Here is a 14,701-nt window from a genome sequence, read left to right as displayed (position 1 = left end):
ACAGACTGGGGCTCAGGAAGGTGCCTGTGGGGGCTCGTGGGCTTGCTGGCTTCTCCAGCCACATTCCTCCACCCCGCCGGTCAGTGCCCCGCTGGACACTTGGCGAGTGCCGGTCCCTAAACACCACAGGGGCTCCCTCCCCTCACTGCTGCGGACGCGCGCGCGCCGTCAGGGCACGCGCGCGGGTGTGGGCATCCTGCTGCCAGGGTTCGGGGCAGGGACCCCGGCGCACTCCTACTTCCTGGGCGCCTCCGTTTCTTCCCCTGTACAATGGCGACGGCCCCAGCACGCGCCACAGAGGGTGGGTGAGGGTCCTGTGCGCTAGTTTATACGAGGAGCTCCACGCTTGTCAGCTGCTGTTTGCTGTCCTTTCCTGGAACCCTCTGGAGCCCTCCTGGCGGGGGTCATGAGGGAAGAAGCAGGAGGGGGGCGGTCAGCATTCACTGTTGTTCCCTAGGTAGGTTCCTTCCACGGTGGCCTTGTGGACGGGGGCCTGGGGTTGGGGGGAGGGGAGCCATTTCCCAGAGACTATCTGGATAAAAGGAACCAGGGACCCGGAGGGCTGGGGGCAGCGGCCAGCTGCCTGTCACGGGAGAGAAGGGGCGGGAACACATCTAAGGCCACCCAGCTGGTCCCAGCCAGGCCCAGCCCCAGGACCACTGGGGCCCTTTCCTCTACTGTCAGCTGAAGGGGTGGCCAGGGGCCCGTGGGCCTCCCCAGGTGAGTGGGAGAGTAAGGACAGGCAAGGAGTCGGCCCATCTTCATCTTGCAAAGGCTCATTCTGAGCAAATGCAAATTGACAGGGTTTTCTGGCACAGTCCGAAGTGCCAGCTAGAGCCGAGCTGTAAGGCTCGCCCGCTCCAGGGCCCGGCAGCTGCTGTGGGCTTGATGGGAGGTGCCGAGGCCGCCCCTGCTGCCCCCATGCCGCAGGCACCCCAGAACTCAGCCCGCTGGGGAGACCAGGGCTGCAGCCGGGAGGAGGGCCTCGGTTCCCCGGAGGTCCAGTCTCCCATGGAGAGTGGCCTGCCGTCAAGGAGCCCCCTGGGTGGGTACCCAAGACCTCCGTGGACATAGGAAACAGTCGCGGGTCTGGGCCAGCCTGTGTGCGCAGAAAGCTGCCTGTGCCCTTTCTAGAAACCTGTGACGGGGGACAGGGATGTCCATCATCGGTGGGGGGCCAGCCCAGAGGAGGAGGTGCTGGTGCCCGGCAGGGTTGCAGCGGGACGGTGGGGAAAGACACTTGTTTGAACAAAGGGCACGTGACCGAATCCCCTAAGCCTGAGGGGCCAGCAGCTAGCGATGGCCGTGTCTTCCTGCCGGCCGGCCTCACGTTGATCCAGGCTGTTATCTCTCCAGAATTAAAGATGGTCTTTGATTCTTCACTGAGGCATCCTGGGGCCCACCCCGTGGCAGGGAGGGAGCCCCGGCCTGTCCTGCGTGGCGCGCACTCGAGGCCCGCCGACACAGCGCCGTCTGTCTCCCAGAACACGCGTGTGCTCCGCACAGCCTACGTGCCTGTGCCCGTGGTGGGCGCTCGGCCTCCTCCCCTCTCTGCCCCCCCACCTTGTCAGCTATTTTTAGCTTCCATCCCCAGGGACCGGCTGACATGGAAGGCAGCGCTGCTGTTTGGAGTTTTTCTTGATGAATATTTTATTCTGGGGCGGCTGTGCTCAGCAGCTGCCGGCACTTTCCAGGCTAATCATTAAAGAGGCAGATGTGGAGTATGGAGCTGGGCTGCCGGGCTGGACGCCAGGCCCAGGCCCCACTGCTGCCCTGCCTGCCTCTGAAGGCCTGTCTGTGGCCATGCACCCTGACGTCAGGGGTGGAGGGCACGCCCCAGATGGCCCTGAGCAGGGCTGGAAAGGCGGCCTGTGCAGAGAGACACGGTGGCAACCGCTAGGGTGGCTTCCTGGGGACCTGACACCAGGTTGGTCCCAGCACCCTCCTTCGTCTCAGTTTCGTTTTAGAAACTGGAGAACCAAATTATTTCTGTGTTGAAGGGAGGAAGCACTGTTCTGGGGCCCCCGCCTGCCTCCCATTCTCTGGTTCAGATGGGGATGCTGCTGCCCCCAAGGGCCCCGGGGAGACAGGAGGTGTGGCTGGAGAATGTGGAGGGCAGGGTGCCGGGGTGCTGTGTGCTGGCCTGCGGTGACCGGGGTGTGTCGACACGGGGCAGGGTGGCAGGACAAGGGGGAACCCAGCCCGGCACATAGGCAGTGCACGTTTTGAGAGAACCCTCAAATACAGCTGCTTCGTGGATCATTTGGAAAGGACTCTTTGCTCTTTAAAAAAAATTATTTTTAATGTTTATTGATTTTTGAAGGAGGGGGAGAGAGAGACAGGAATGAGCAGGGGAGGGGCAGAGAGAGGGGGAGACACAGACTCCACAGGAGGCTCCGGGCTCTGAGCTGTCAGCACAGAGCCCGACACAGAGCTTGAACTCACGGACCGCGAGATCATGACCTGAGCCGAAGTCGGACGCTTAACCGACTGAGCCACCCAGGGGCCCCTGGAAAAGGAACCTTTTCCCCAGCGAACTGAGGCCCGACTGCAGAGCCATGTCACATGGGGCGGAGGGTATGAAGCCGGTTTGCTCTGCTCCCAGAAAACCCAAGCCACCGAGTGAGCCTGGCCCGCCGCAGACGGCCTTGGCTGGTGCTGGTAGATTCTCGCCTCCCGGCTCACCAGGCTGTCACTCAGCGTGCCGGGGCCTAGACGCAGAGGCCTCCGTCGTCAGCCACTGAAGTGACAAGAAAGTATTTTCTGGGTTGAAACAGGAGGCAGTGAGGCACAGTCTGCCTGTCTGCTTTCCAAGCGAGGCTCGCCCCAGCCGGGGAACGGGGAGAACGTGTGCTCAGGCGGGAGCCATTTCTGCGCCTACTGAGCACCCACTCTAGGGGCCGGGGGTGCCCCCCTAGGCCAGTGTCCAGGCAGGGCCAGTCCCTGTCACCTGGGAAGGTGACAGCTGGAGCGCTCCCGGAGTGCCGACTCACTTCAGGGCTGGCGGATCCCCACACTGGGGGTCAGGCTCGGTTGTTGCCATCCTGCAGACAGGTGACCGTGACAGAGATGGGAGGTAACTTGACCGAAGTCACATGGCTGATCTGGTCCAAGGGACCTAGTGTAGGACCTTGAGCCCCAGCCACGACTGCTCCCTTCCCGCCCCCGAGCCTCCGTTTCCCCACTGGAGCCATCACGGGCTGAGCAATTACTCTGCAGGACCTCTCTGAATTGTCCCAGAGATGACCTAACTGGGAGGCTCCCGGCTCCTTTGCCCTGCAGAGGACATCCGTGCCCAGCCGGACCCCAGGCACGTGGCATGCAGGCAGGGGGCTGGGGTCCTCCCGATGGCCCCATTCCTTGAGATGAAGCATCAACAGCTAAGGAGGCTAAGGAGGCTGCCACTCCTGACCGCGGCCAGGCCTGCTCTGCACAGCCCAACGCAGCAAGGGAACACACATCACTTCCCCAGGTCGTAGGAAAGTGGGTCTTTACCCGGGGACTGTCATGGGTGGGGGCCCCTCAGCGTCCTGGACACTCAATGTCCTGGAATGATGTTCACTCGCTCCCTAATTGAAGAAACTCAGATGTACTGTAGTGCGGCAAGATTGGTGCTGTTCTGTAAGGGTGTGAGAAGCCACGTTATCGAGGGAACCTGTGCTCCGTGCTGCCTCTCCCTGCCCCTCCCTGCGCAGGGGTGAGTCAGGGACTGGACTTCATGAAGCTTCTTGATCCCTCCTCTCACTTGGTTCTGGACGCTTCACAGGGACTCTGTCTCGTGGTGGGAAAATGCCCCCATCCCCAAGCCGTTCCTGTCACCTCAGTGGTTGGTGCTGGGAAATTTCTAGTGGCCTGTGAGAACCGGGGGTGTGGGTGAGAGGGGGCAGTCCCCGCCAGCGCGGCCTTCCCCTCTGCTCTTCCTCCAACCGCCTTTACCTGTGCCGCCGGCAGATGTCCCCTGAAGCCCCACCGTGTCCCTGCCGGTCCGCCTTGGGCCCTTTGCCGGAACAGCAAGTGTTTTGGAGACCACCCTCCCGTTAACATTCAACAGCCAGCTACCCGAAAGGAAGGGCCCACGGCACCAATGATAACACCTTTTCTTGTTAAAACGCTCGTAGGTTCTACTCTGGAAACATTGGTCTCGTTGCTTTGTTGTGATGTTTTCAAATCCGGGTGACCCCTGGCTGTTTTAATTTCTCTCGAGTGTGAGAACCCAGAAGCAGGCTCTCGGAGGGCACAGTGAGGCCTGACTCCGGTGGCACCAGGAAGGCGGCTGGAGGAGGGGAGGCCTGTGGGCGACACTGGCCGAGGGGCAGTCTCCTGGGGAAAGGGAGGGGACCCCCGCTGGTCAGGGCGCCCCAGGTTCCACTGCGGCCACCTTGGAACGTAAGTGAGGGGAGAGGCCTGTGAAGGTGGTTGGGACCGGACGGGGGCCAGGGCTGGAGGACCGAGGAAGGGGATTTCAGCAGGACAAGCTCATGGCCGGTCCGTCCCGCGGGGGAACACAGACCCGCCTGCCCCTGATCGTGTAAGAAACACTGCTTCTTACTGGCACCGTGCTTCCTCCGCAAGGTGGCAAAGACCCGGTGAATCCGGGGACACTCCTGAACCCTGTACTCAAAGGTCCAGGTGAGAAGCAGGCTCTGGAGCCCCCAGTGGTAGGAAGGATGCAGAGGGGCCTCCCTGCACGCACGCGCGGCCTCGGGCTACAGTGAGTCGGAACCGCCAGCCGGAGGGAGGTGCTTCTTCGGGGACTTTATCCACGCCCAGGTGCGCTGGACGCTCCCCGTCATGCCTTTGCCACCACCGGGGGCTCCTGTTGAGCCCCTCAGGGGTCTGAGCTCTTGAGTTGGTTGGGAACGGAAGGCGTCTGACTGCGTGTCATTGGAGCCAAGCCGCTGGTTTGAATCTTTAGCACAAACACCACGCCAGTTTGGAATCAAGGCTCTTTGGTTTCGCTCTTCCATTTGTTCGATCACTCGTTCTTTCATTCATTCGGCAAATGCCTCCTGGGCCAGGCCCGGCCTCAGCGAATGGCAGTTACGATCTTTATCGTGGCTGTCCGGTGGGGACAGCCGAGTCGACGCAGCTGGCTCAGGAGTGAGTGCTGTGACCACCGCCACGCCCCCCACCCCACCCCCACCACCGCCCGTGTCGTGGGTGAAGCTGAGGAGAAGGCGCCCGATATGATTGAGTCCTGCTTTGCCTCCTGTACCAGAGCCGTCACCCTTCACTGCCTTTCCCGATGTCCCCAGCTCCCAGGCCCTCTCGGAGGGGAGTCCACGGCCACTCTGCACAGCACAGCCGTCGTTCCTGAGGCTGAGCCGTGCCGCCGGGTGAGGGGCCCTGACACGGGCAATGTCACCGTTGGAGCCATCACTGGAGGCGGCCGCGGGGAGCCCCCTACGTGGGCCATCAGGCAGGGCGGTGAGGGACTCTGCTGCCCGCCCGGCCTGCTGAGGTCGCATCTGTGGGTGCAGCCGCGCTCTGGGGACACAGCTGCTTGCCAGGCTAGGGGCCCCGGATGCCAAGTTCACCCCTGCCTGGCCACACACGGGGCCCCCCACGAGGCCATGCTGAGTGGCCCCAGTCATCAGAAGACATCCTGACTGCCTGCACAATTGTCCCCAGACCCCTCCTGTCTCCCATTATGAAGACGGGAGAGGGAGCGTGCACGGCTTCCTAATTAAGAACGTCTGTGTCCCTCAGGCTCGCAGGAAGCTGTTCTGTCACCACTGGAAACCCTCTTCGCACCAGACATTCGTTAATTACAAAAAGGACAAGCTATTGATTTTACCGCGAGTGGAAGTTAGTCACTCGCCCTCCGTGCCAAGTTCCAAATGTGTGTGCTCGCGGCACAGAAAATTGCAAACTGGAAAACATTTGGTCTGCGCTGTTAGGCTCCAAGAGCCACAGGCTTTCCTCCGGTGGAAAGGAGCCCGGAAGACAGCGGCTGGCAGGAGGGAGAGGACGCAGATCTGCGGCCCCTGCAGCCAGCGGGCGGGGGCCGTTGGGGCTCCCTGAGCAGAGGGGCAGGGGCACTAATGACCCCCGTGTCTCTGGCTGGGTGTGAAGTTCCAAAGGGCCTGATGCCTTAGGTGACCCCCGGAGCCGTCCGCCCTCCTCCCCGGGCAGTGCTGGGAGTTGGCACATTCTGTCTCTGAGGCTGTCTGTGACACGAGTACCTCCCAGGCACGAGTACAGAGAACACCCGGCCGTGTCACCTCCTCAGGTCGCTGGTTGACAGGTGTGAGAACCTTGCCCTGGGAAGCTGGGGGCCATCCCTGCAGCCCAGAGCCTGGCTTCCTCACGACCCCTCCACCGTCCCCTCCACTAGGCAGGCACCTCCTCGCACCCATGGGAGATGATGCACCGGGTCTGAGCCTCCCCCCTCCAAGGCGCGGGCGTGTGCTCGGGCTGTGGCGCTGCTGGCCTGTGGTCCTGCGCCCTTCTCCCCGCCGGCAGCTCCAGGCCCTTGAAGGCAAATGTGGTTTCCCGCAGAGGAGCTTTTTCCTTCTCCCCGCCGCCCCCAGCCCTCCATTAAAAACAGCAACAGCCAACAACTTATGTATTTATTTACTCTGCCGGATGGAGGGAGACGGGATGCAGGGAGGCGGCAGCCGGGCCGTGGGCGGGGGCCGCGCAGGCAGCCATCTGTCTCGTTCTGTCAGCTTCACACCCGGCAGGGAAGCGGTGGCCCCTCTTAGTCACTTGGCTGGGAGGGCTGTTTGTTGGAACTCACGGCCTGGGGCGGCCGAACGTCCTCTGGCCCCGGGGCCAGGGCGGTGCCGCCACAGAATGCCGAGCACTGCCCTGCCCACCTCTGTTTGCTTCCCTCTCCCCCTCAGATGGCCGTGAGGGGACTTGACCGTCTTTATGAATCCCTGCCCTGGCTGGACACTTTCCTGGGCAGCCGGGGGACAGGGCGCAGCGCTCACGGGGCGGGGGCGGGGGGTGCTCGATGCCTGATGTCAGCCAGACGCTGCCCCTAGGCCTGGTGGGGCTCTACAGAGCCCAGAACATTCAGCACATGCCGTCATCCCGAGACCAGAAGAGAGATGAGCCCTCAGCTGGCCCCTTCCTCTGAGGCCTCGCTGAGCTGGCCGGCTGCCCGCACATCCATCACGAGTCAGCGTTCGTTCTGTCTGAGGGCAGATCCCGGCTGATGACTTCGCTGCGGAATATTGAACGTTGGTGCTGTGCACTGGCCTCTCCCTCCACCGAGTGGACGCTAGAATTTACCGTGTTTTGTGCCAGCAGCGTGGACGGGAATCATCTGCGCTTCGGCCTCTGCCCCTCCTCAGGGCACGCATTGACTGAACTAGTGAGAGAAGCATCTAGTGCTTCTGGCACACACATTCTGGAACCCCCGATGGCCTCTTGGCTGCTGAGGGGTAAGTAGCTGCAGTGGTTGGGGGCAGTCTGGTGGAGGGCGGGCTTCAGGCCTGACCGGAGCCGGAGCTCTAGAAAGCCTTGCTAGACCGGATCATCACAGCTGCACGTCGGGCCCAGGGGGGTGAGGGGAGGCCAGCAGGGTGCCACCCTGCACGTGCACGGCCCCAGGGGTGAGCGCCCCCTTAGGACTGGAGGACCCAACATGATGCTCCCCTGGCTCGCAACTCTGATGTGTCTGTACAGACGTTCCTGAAGTTGATGAACTAGAGAGAGGATTCCTCGTGAGTGCAGGGGAAGCATGGGGTGAAACATGGAACGACAGCCCCAACTCCGGCTTCCCCTGAATGTGGCAGAAGGGCAGCACACTGCTCATGTCTGTGGAAATCTGGAAGATGCCCTGGCTGCTTGTGGTGCCTCGGTAAACCCGGGCCCCGTCAGCCCCGTGGGTTGGACTCACCCTCACGGGAGCGACTGGGTGTTGGAACCGGAGCCGGACAAGGGAAAGTGCACCGCACCTCTGCCATCTCCCACAAGAGCTCGAGAAGCTTCTTGGGGAGGCGCCTAGCTCCGAGGCTGGAGTGAGGGGCTGGGCCAGGAGCACACCCCTGACCCTGGGCCCCTGGCAGGCTGGCAGGCTGGCACCAGCTCAAGAAGGGGCCTTCACCCTGGGGGCCTCCAGGTTCATTCTGGGCAACATCGGAGGGTCACAATATTCCCCATTGCCTGCCCGGGAGCCCACGGATAAGCGCCCATTGGCATGGGATGGCCTGGCCCAGGCTCAAATCGAGGCAGCAGTGCCCAGGCTCAAATCGAGGCTCTGCGGCTTACCAGATGCCATTTGGGCAAGCCACCCACCCCCTCTGGGGTCCTCGTTGGTGAAAGAGAAACCGCAATGACTTTGGTGCTCCTTGTGGGTTGCCGTGCAGACTGTATCGAGCTGGCGTGGTGCTGGCACGTGCCGGGGCTCAGTGCAGGCCGATCCCTAGAAGCCGCTGCCCAGAGAACTTCTGAGAACTGCCCCAGGTTGGCCCCCTGTGCACAGCCCACGTGGGAGAAGGGGTGGGAGGGCTCCACGCTTGGTCACCGCACAAGGTTCACCTGGGCAGTTGGAGGGATATTGTCACAGACGCGTGGGTTAACTCGGGTCACCGCGGATATGGTTCTGGGCTGGAGGAAGGTGCCAGGTGGGGAGGCGGGCGAGGGGGCCGCAGGGAGATAGAGCCTGGGGGGGGGGAGGGGCAGCTCCCCTCCAACGCGGGACTCAGTCCCTCAACTGACTGCGTGTGACTTGAAGTTCTGTGTGCCCACGGAAGGGAGAAGGGGTCCCTGCAGCTGCCCTCATGGGTCTAGTTGGTTTTTCTTTTTTTGCCTTTAATTATAGAAAAATAAATGCAAAAGTAAAGAGAAGAAAGAACCCTTAGGTGGCTATCGACACGGGGCCAGTCTTGCTCATGTATATACCCTGCCCACCCCACCACCCGGGCCGGTGGAGGCCAATCTGAGACGGCATCATCGCCTCTGAGTCTTTCAGTGTGTATGCAGTTTGTCCTTTGTCACCGGCTTATTCTTACCAGTGGACTGGACTCTGGACAGCCCCTTGCCCCACAGACACCTGGCCCCGGGGGCCCGGCCTGCCTTCTCACAGTTTCTGCAGGACCAGTGGCCCCAGCAGCAGGCTCTTGAGCGTAACCCCAGCATTGCCCAGTGTTAGAAGGGCCCGGAAGGGCATCCAGATGGATGCCCGCCCCAGCGGCAGGTTCCCCGGGCAGCTCATGGGGGCCACTGTGTTGAGGCCTTGGGTTGGAGAGGGTATGGGTGCTGCCCCTGCTCCTTGTAACCACACAGACAGGAGGGTCTAGGAGCTTCCCACTCCACAGATGAGGTGCCCGAGGTGATCCGGGGACTCTGCCCCTGCTGTTCCCCAAGGGGGCCCTTCCCGTGCGTGGTGGCTCGCTCTGCTGAGCGGGCCCTGTCACCGCCACTCGCCTGACCAGATGGGGAGGACAGCCGCGGTTGCCGTTGGCAGGTGGCCCGCACACCTCCGTGGATCGGGACCCTCCCACCAACCCCCATGTGCCTTGGCACCCACTCGGCTGCTCCCCCCACTCTGGAGTCTCCCCGGCAGCACCTGGCCCTTGAGACCCCCTCGCGCTGCTTGACTTTGTAGTGCGGCCGTGTCACTGTCGCTTCTCGACGTACCGGATAATCTGCCTCGCCTCTGCGTGTTGCCGGCTACTCCGTCGGCTCCCGAGACAGGGTCCGTGCACCCGGCCCAGAGCAGCGCACGAGGGAGGAATGAATGCATGAATGAATGAATGCGTGCTGGCTCGGCCGCTGTAGGGAAAGCGCCGGGCTTAATTCAATGAGCGTTTCCTCTGCGCTGCTCCCGCTTGTGTGCCAGGACTGGGGTGGGAGGCATCTCCGTGCCGGACCTTCTCCTTGATTTTCTGTGAACTGTGAGGAGGGTGTTCACCTCTGGTCGTCTGCAGATCTAATTACACACCGTACGGTTTTCACGTACCGTAGACAGTCCGGTGGGTGTTAGTGCGTTCACAGAGGCACACAGCCATCACCACAATCAAGTTTAGAACATCGTCATCCCCCCCAAAAGAAACAGTGCACCCCTCAGCCGTCAGCCCTCCCCCAGCCCCTGGCACCACTAACCCGTGTTCTCTGCGTGGGCGTGATTATCCTAAAGGTTTCGTGGAAATGGGACTCCTACGTGAAGTGGGCGGGGGGCCTCTGTCGTCTCTCGTTGGGGACGGCTAGCAGGACTTTGGTCTCCCCAGCAACCCGGTAGGGTGGGTACGGGTCCATTTTATAGAAGACGGTGTGGAGGAGTCTGCGAGCCTTACGACGGGCAAGCGGCAAAGCCAGATTCAAACCAGACTGGCCGGCCCCTCGCCCTGGCTCCAGAGAGGAGGCTGGGCGGGGTTTCGGGGCAGGATGAAGAGGCCACTCCAGGAAGGGTGTGCAGTGTGGTGGGGGTCCCGATGCGGGCCAGCCCATTCCACAGGCCGGGTGGCGCTGACCAGGGTCTATCTAGGCATCCTCCGGGGCTATGGGGACAGCTCTGAAGGCGCGTGCCACGTGCTGGTAGTGGGAGAGCGTAGGCAGCACCTGGCCATTCGGCCAACCCCAGATGGTCGTGCGGCTCCTGAGGAAGAGGGGTCCTTGGCCAGATCTGTTTGGGAGGTCGCCGATTCAACAAAGTCGAGCAGATTTATGTAACGTCAAGATCTTCAAAGCCGCGGCCCTGTGCGCACGGTTTATTGTGAGCCGGCAGCTAGCATTCAGTTTCCCACACCCACTTGGCCAGCAACCGTCAAGAATGCTACATCTTCCCTCCAGAGGTGGGGACGTCAAGGCTGGGGATGGGGCACAGAGGCTATGGAGACCACTCCCGCTACAGATTTGCAGCTAGCGCCATTAACACAAATGGAACAATGATGCGTGTCCTCGAGGGAAAGAACCGAAGCGCATGGTGTGGACGGCCCAGAGGGAGCTATGGAAAGACTGGCGGACAGATGGACAGAGAGATGGTTGCAGAGGGTGGTGCTGCTTCCCAGGGGCTTGACCTCGGTGGGCCATTTCTGCCCACCTTCTAGGACCCCCCAGAGGATGGCTCCGTTTGCCTCCTGCCCCCCCCCCCACCCCGGACCTCACCCTACTCTTCTGAGCCCTGAGAGCCCTTGGCTGGTGACCCGGGCACTTGGAGACCAAGTTCCTCACGTGAATCCCACACCTGCCAGTTTCCAGAAACGCTGGTGGGCTAGAGAAACGGGCCCCTCACATCAGGCAGGACCTGGCTCCATTGGGCTCTGCAAACAGCCCGGGGCCATCCCTCTCCAGCCCGCTGCCTTGCTCGTGGCCTTTGCTTTTGAGAAGTTCTTTTCTTCCCAAGCCTCTTGCCTTCTTTCCCCTGCCCCAGGGATGGGAACTCTACCAGCTGGAGGGAGGGCCCTCGGCACACGGCCCAGCCCACCGTCTCTCCATCTGCTTTCCCCCTCATCCAGTCCCCTTTCCCAGCTCCAGGACCCAAACATACTGCCCATGAGCGGGTCCTCTGCAAGGCAGGTGGGAAACCTGACCACAGTCCCTCCCCCGCGGGAGGGGCCCAGCCATGCCACCCTCCCAAGCCGTGGCCTTTGGCCACCGCAGATGGATGGGAGTCACAGGATTCCTCAGCCACGCCAAGCACGTTCCACGGGGGGGGTGGGGGGGGGTGGGGGGGGGGAAGGGTCCCCAAATGTTTCAGCCCAGTGGCCTTGACCTTGCATTCTTGGCCTCTTTGGCTGTCCCCCATCTGGTGCAGGGATGGATGGAGGGGGGCAGAGTGGGCCACAGGCCAGCGGCCACATATCACCTGGATGCTTATTAGAAATGCGTCTCAGCCCCTGGGCCCTAGACCCACCGGATCAGAACCCGGGTGACCTACGCACACATAGGCGTTGGAGAAGCCCCCGACCGACACATCCCACCTGGGCTGCACAGAAGCCGGGCTCAGCTGGATGCGGCCTTGTGTTTGTGGGGTGCCTTCAGGAACAGGGACCGGGCCCCCGGCCCTCCTGTCCCCAGGAAGCTCCCCGTTAGCACTGCCTGCTCTAACGGAGAGAACATTTTGTCTCCCTGGGCTCTTTCAGGTCAGATTGCATGGCCTCAAATTTCATCTTTAAAAAAAGTCAGCCAGAGATAAAACCAGAGCCGCAGGACCGCCTTCCTCAATAAAGTGTCTTGGAAAAGCCACTTTCCATGTGTGCTTTTCAAACAGGCACCGGAACCACTCCGAGGAGCACGAGCCTAGTTCTTTAAATACCCGAAAGTTCCGCTGGCTCCGAGCCACGAGGTTTTGACAGTTTACACCTGGTGACATTTAGCGAACAATTTCAGAGGCGGCTGAGGGGGAGGAAGTATTTGGCTTAACCTGACACTCCATCTTCCAGCTGATTGTTCTCTCTTTTGCCAATATACCATTTGCCTGTAAAACACTTAGGCCTAAAAATAGCTGCTGGGGCTCGAGTCGTGGATGGAGGGCACCTGCCCCATTTCTTTGCCTTTCAGACACCCTCAGGGTACCGCAAGGAAATGTCCCCGAGGCATCCGCAGAGCGCTTTAAACCTGCATTCCTGGCCGGGGCTGGGCCAGAGAGAACTGTGCAGGGGGACAGATGGGGTCCCGGGAAGTGACCGCCTGAGCTGCTGCGGTGGTCTCCGTGCCTAGCGGCCAGGCCACTCTTGAGAGCGGAAGGGGGCGCCGTTCCCAATCCTGCCACGTGGGCAGGCACGAACCGAGACTTCCCGGGCAAAGCCCAGCCTCCGGCCCGTTCCCTCTGGCCAGTGAGGGGGCTCTGCCCCCCGAGGAGGGGCGCGTGGCCTCTTAGGTCGCTCAGAGGAAAGGAATGCAGAGAAGGGGCTACCAGGACCCGAGGCGCCTCTTCCGGTCTTCTGTGCCGTCCAGGGCTTTTGCCCACCCAGCCGTCACTACTGCTCCCGGCCCAGCGAAGCGGCCACCCGGAGGTCACCCAGCCGGCACGGTGCTTGTCTCCACTTCCCTTCGGGGCAGGGACTGTGAGCAGCTGGCACTCCCTGGGACTGGACCCAGCGGGGACCCCCTTCCTTCCTCACACTCGGCCCTGCTCTAGGCCTTCCCTCCCATGTTTTATCAAGTGCATTTCCAGCTAAGGTTCATTATCAAAGAGGCACTGGGCTTGGGATTCCACCTGCCATGGAGGGTGGCGGGGAGGCACCCGTGACGCTGGCATCCGTACAGGGACCCCTTCCCAGGGTCTTCTCGGCCGCCTGGCAGGAAGGCGGGGCCCCGGGCCGGTGCCTGGCCCCCGGGCAGCCCCAGGCCGCCAGCAGAGCCGGGGTGGGGTGTTCGGGGGGGCCCCCCGGGGCAGGGCCCAGGCCATGGCCCGCATTCGGGGTGCCGTGGCGTCTCTAACCTGCCTGTGTCTTTGTGTGGTCCACAGCCCGAGACCGAGGACGAGAAGAAGCGCTTTGAGGAAGGCAAAGGGCGGTACCTGCAGATGAAGGCAAAACGGCAGGGCCAGGCGGAGCCCCAGCCCTAGGCGCCCCCTCCCGCGCCAGGTCTGCGGTGGCCCCGGTGTCTAGTCACTTAGAATTTACCCCCTTGGCCAAAAACCCAATCCACATTGAGAGCTGGTGTCGTGTGAAGTGTTTGTCTTGCAGTGTTAACCTGTGCTCTCCTGAAAACCTACACACCAAAGCTTTATTTATACCACTCCAGTGTCGTCCCTAGCGCTGGAGGCACTCCCGAGGGAATGCTCGCGTGCACGGTGTGTACGGAATCCAGCGTCACTAATAAAGCTGCTGTTTGACTGGACCTTGGACCCGGGTCGTCATTTGTCTCGGGGGGCTGCTTTCCTGTTGGGCACGGGGTGGGGGGCTAGAGGCTTCCATGGGCCCTCCCGCACTCCCGTCTCGCCCGGGTGCCGATACCTGCGTGTACCCCAGCCCTCGGGTTCTCCTAATGACTTGCTGGCTGGAGGGAACACCCCTTCCCTCCCAGGGCCGGGGCTCCATGTCCTGGCCGGGAGACCCCAGCCAGCAGCCCGCTTGCCCTCTATCTGGCTCATGCAGGCTGCCAGCTCTAAGCCTCGAGTGGCCTTCCCACAGATGGGGGTGGGGGTGCTTGTGAGGACCCAGGGAGGTGATGTGCAGGCAGAGCAGAGCCCAGCCTGACTGGGCCACGTTCAGCAAATGGGAGCCCTGCCCCGGCCTCCCTCTGCCTCTTCTCAGTGGGAGCAGCTCTGGCTCTTTAGCCCTCTGGAGGAAGAGGCAGGGATTCTTCTAGAAGGAGCCTCCCAGCTGGTGCCAGGGCCCCTGTGCCTGTTGTGGAAACCCCCAGCCGCTCAGGCCAGGGGGTTATTGGGAAGGCTTGTGGGTGGGGTGGGGGTCTGAGCAGCAGCGTGTGTGAATGGTGTCAGCGTGTAGCTGGGGGGGAGGGGGGGGTGGGGTGGGGCGTGCATGCACATCTGTAGCCCTGTCTGTGCATACGTGTGTGTGCATGTGTGAGATGTGAGGCTGTGCGTGTGCAGCCTGCCAGGCACTACAGGGGTCAAGCCTTCACCCCCACCCGTGGCTGAGAAAGACTCCACCAAGCACACCTGGTGATGGGAGAATGTTCCCAACCCAGGCTCATCGTGGAAGCCTGGAGATGGGGAGAGTGGCCACCCAACAGCTGCAGCCTCACACAGGGCTCCCTGGGGCCCAGAGAGAGGGAATGAGGCTCCAGATGTGCAGAAACACCCGCCAAGAGCTTCGGAATCTGTCTCAGGCCTCAG

General features: G+C 62.1%; 1 protein-coding gene across 3 annotated transcripts in view; it reads left to right on the top strand.

Moving 5' to 3' along the window:
• Positions 1-13,740, top strand: part of ACOT7 (acyl-CoA thioesterase 7) — a 95,664-nt gene extending 81,924 nt beyond the window's left edge. For all 3 annotated transcript variants that reach the window (XM_042996147.1, XM_042996148.1, XM_007078337.3), the window contains one exon: positions 13,367-13,740. In XM_042996147.1, coding sequence (XP_042852081.1) covers positions 13,367-13,465 — 99 coding nt within the window. In that variant the 3' untranslated portion in view covers positions 13,466-13,740. The remainder of the gene's footprint in view (positions 1-13,366) is intronic.
• Positions 13,741-14,701: the final 961 nt, after the last annotated feature.

The sequence above is a fragment of the Panthera tigris genome, chromosome C1 (genome assembly GCF_018350195.1).
Source record: "Panthera tigris isolate Pti1 chromosome C1, P.tigris_Pti1_mat1.1, whole genome shotgun sequence".
Lineage (NCBI taxonomy): Eukaryota > Metazoa > Chordata > Mammalia > Carnivora > Felidae > Panthera > Panthera tigris.
The sequence above is the reverse complement of the archived record's forward strand: the minus strand, read 5'-3'. Positions and strand labels throughout refer to the sequence as shown.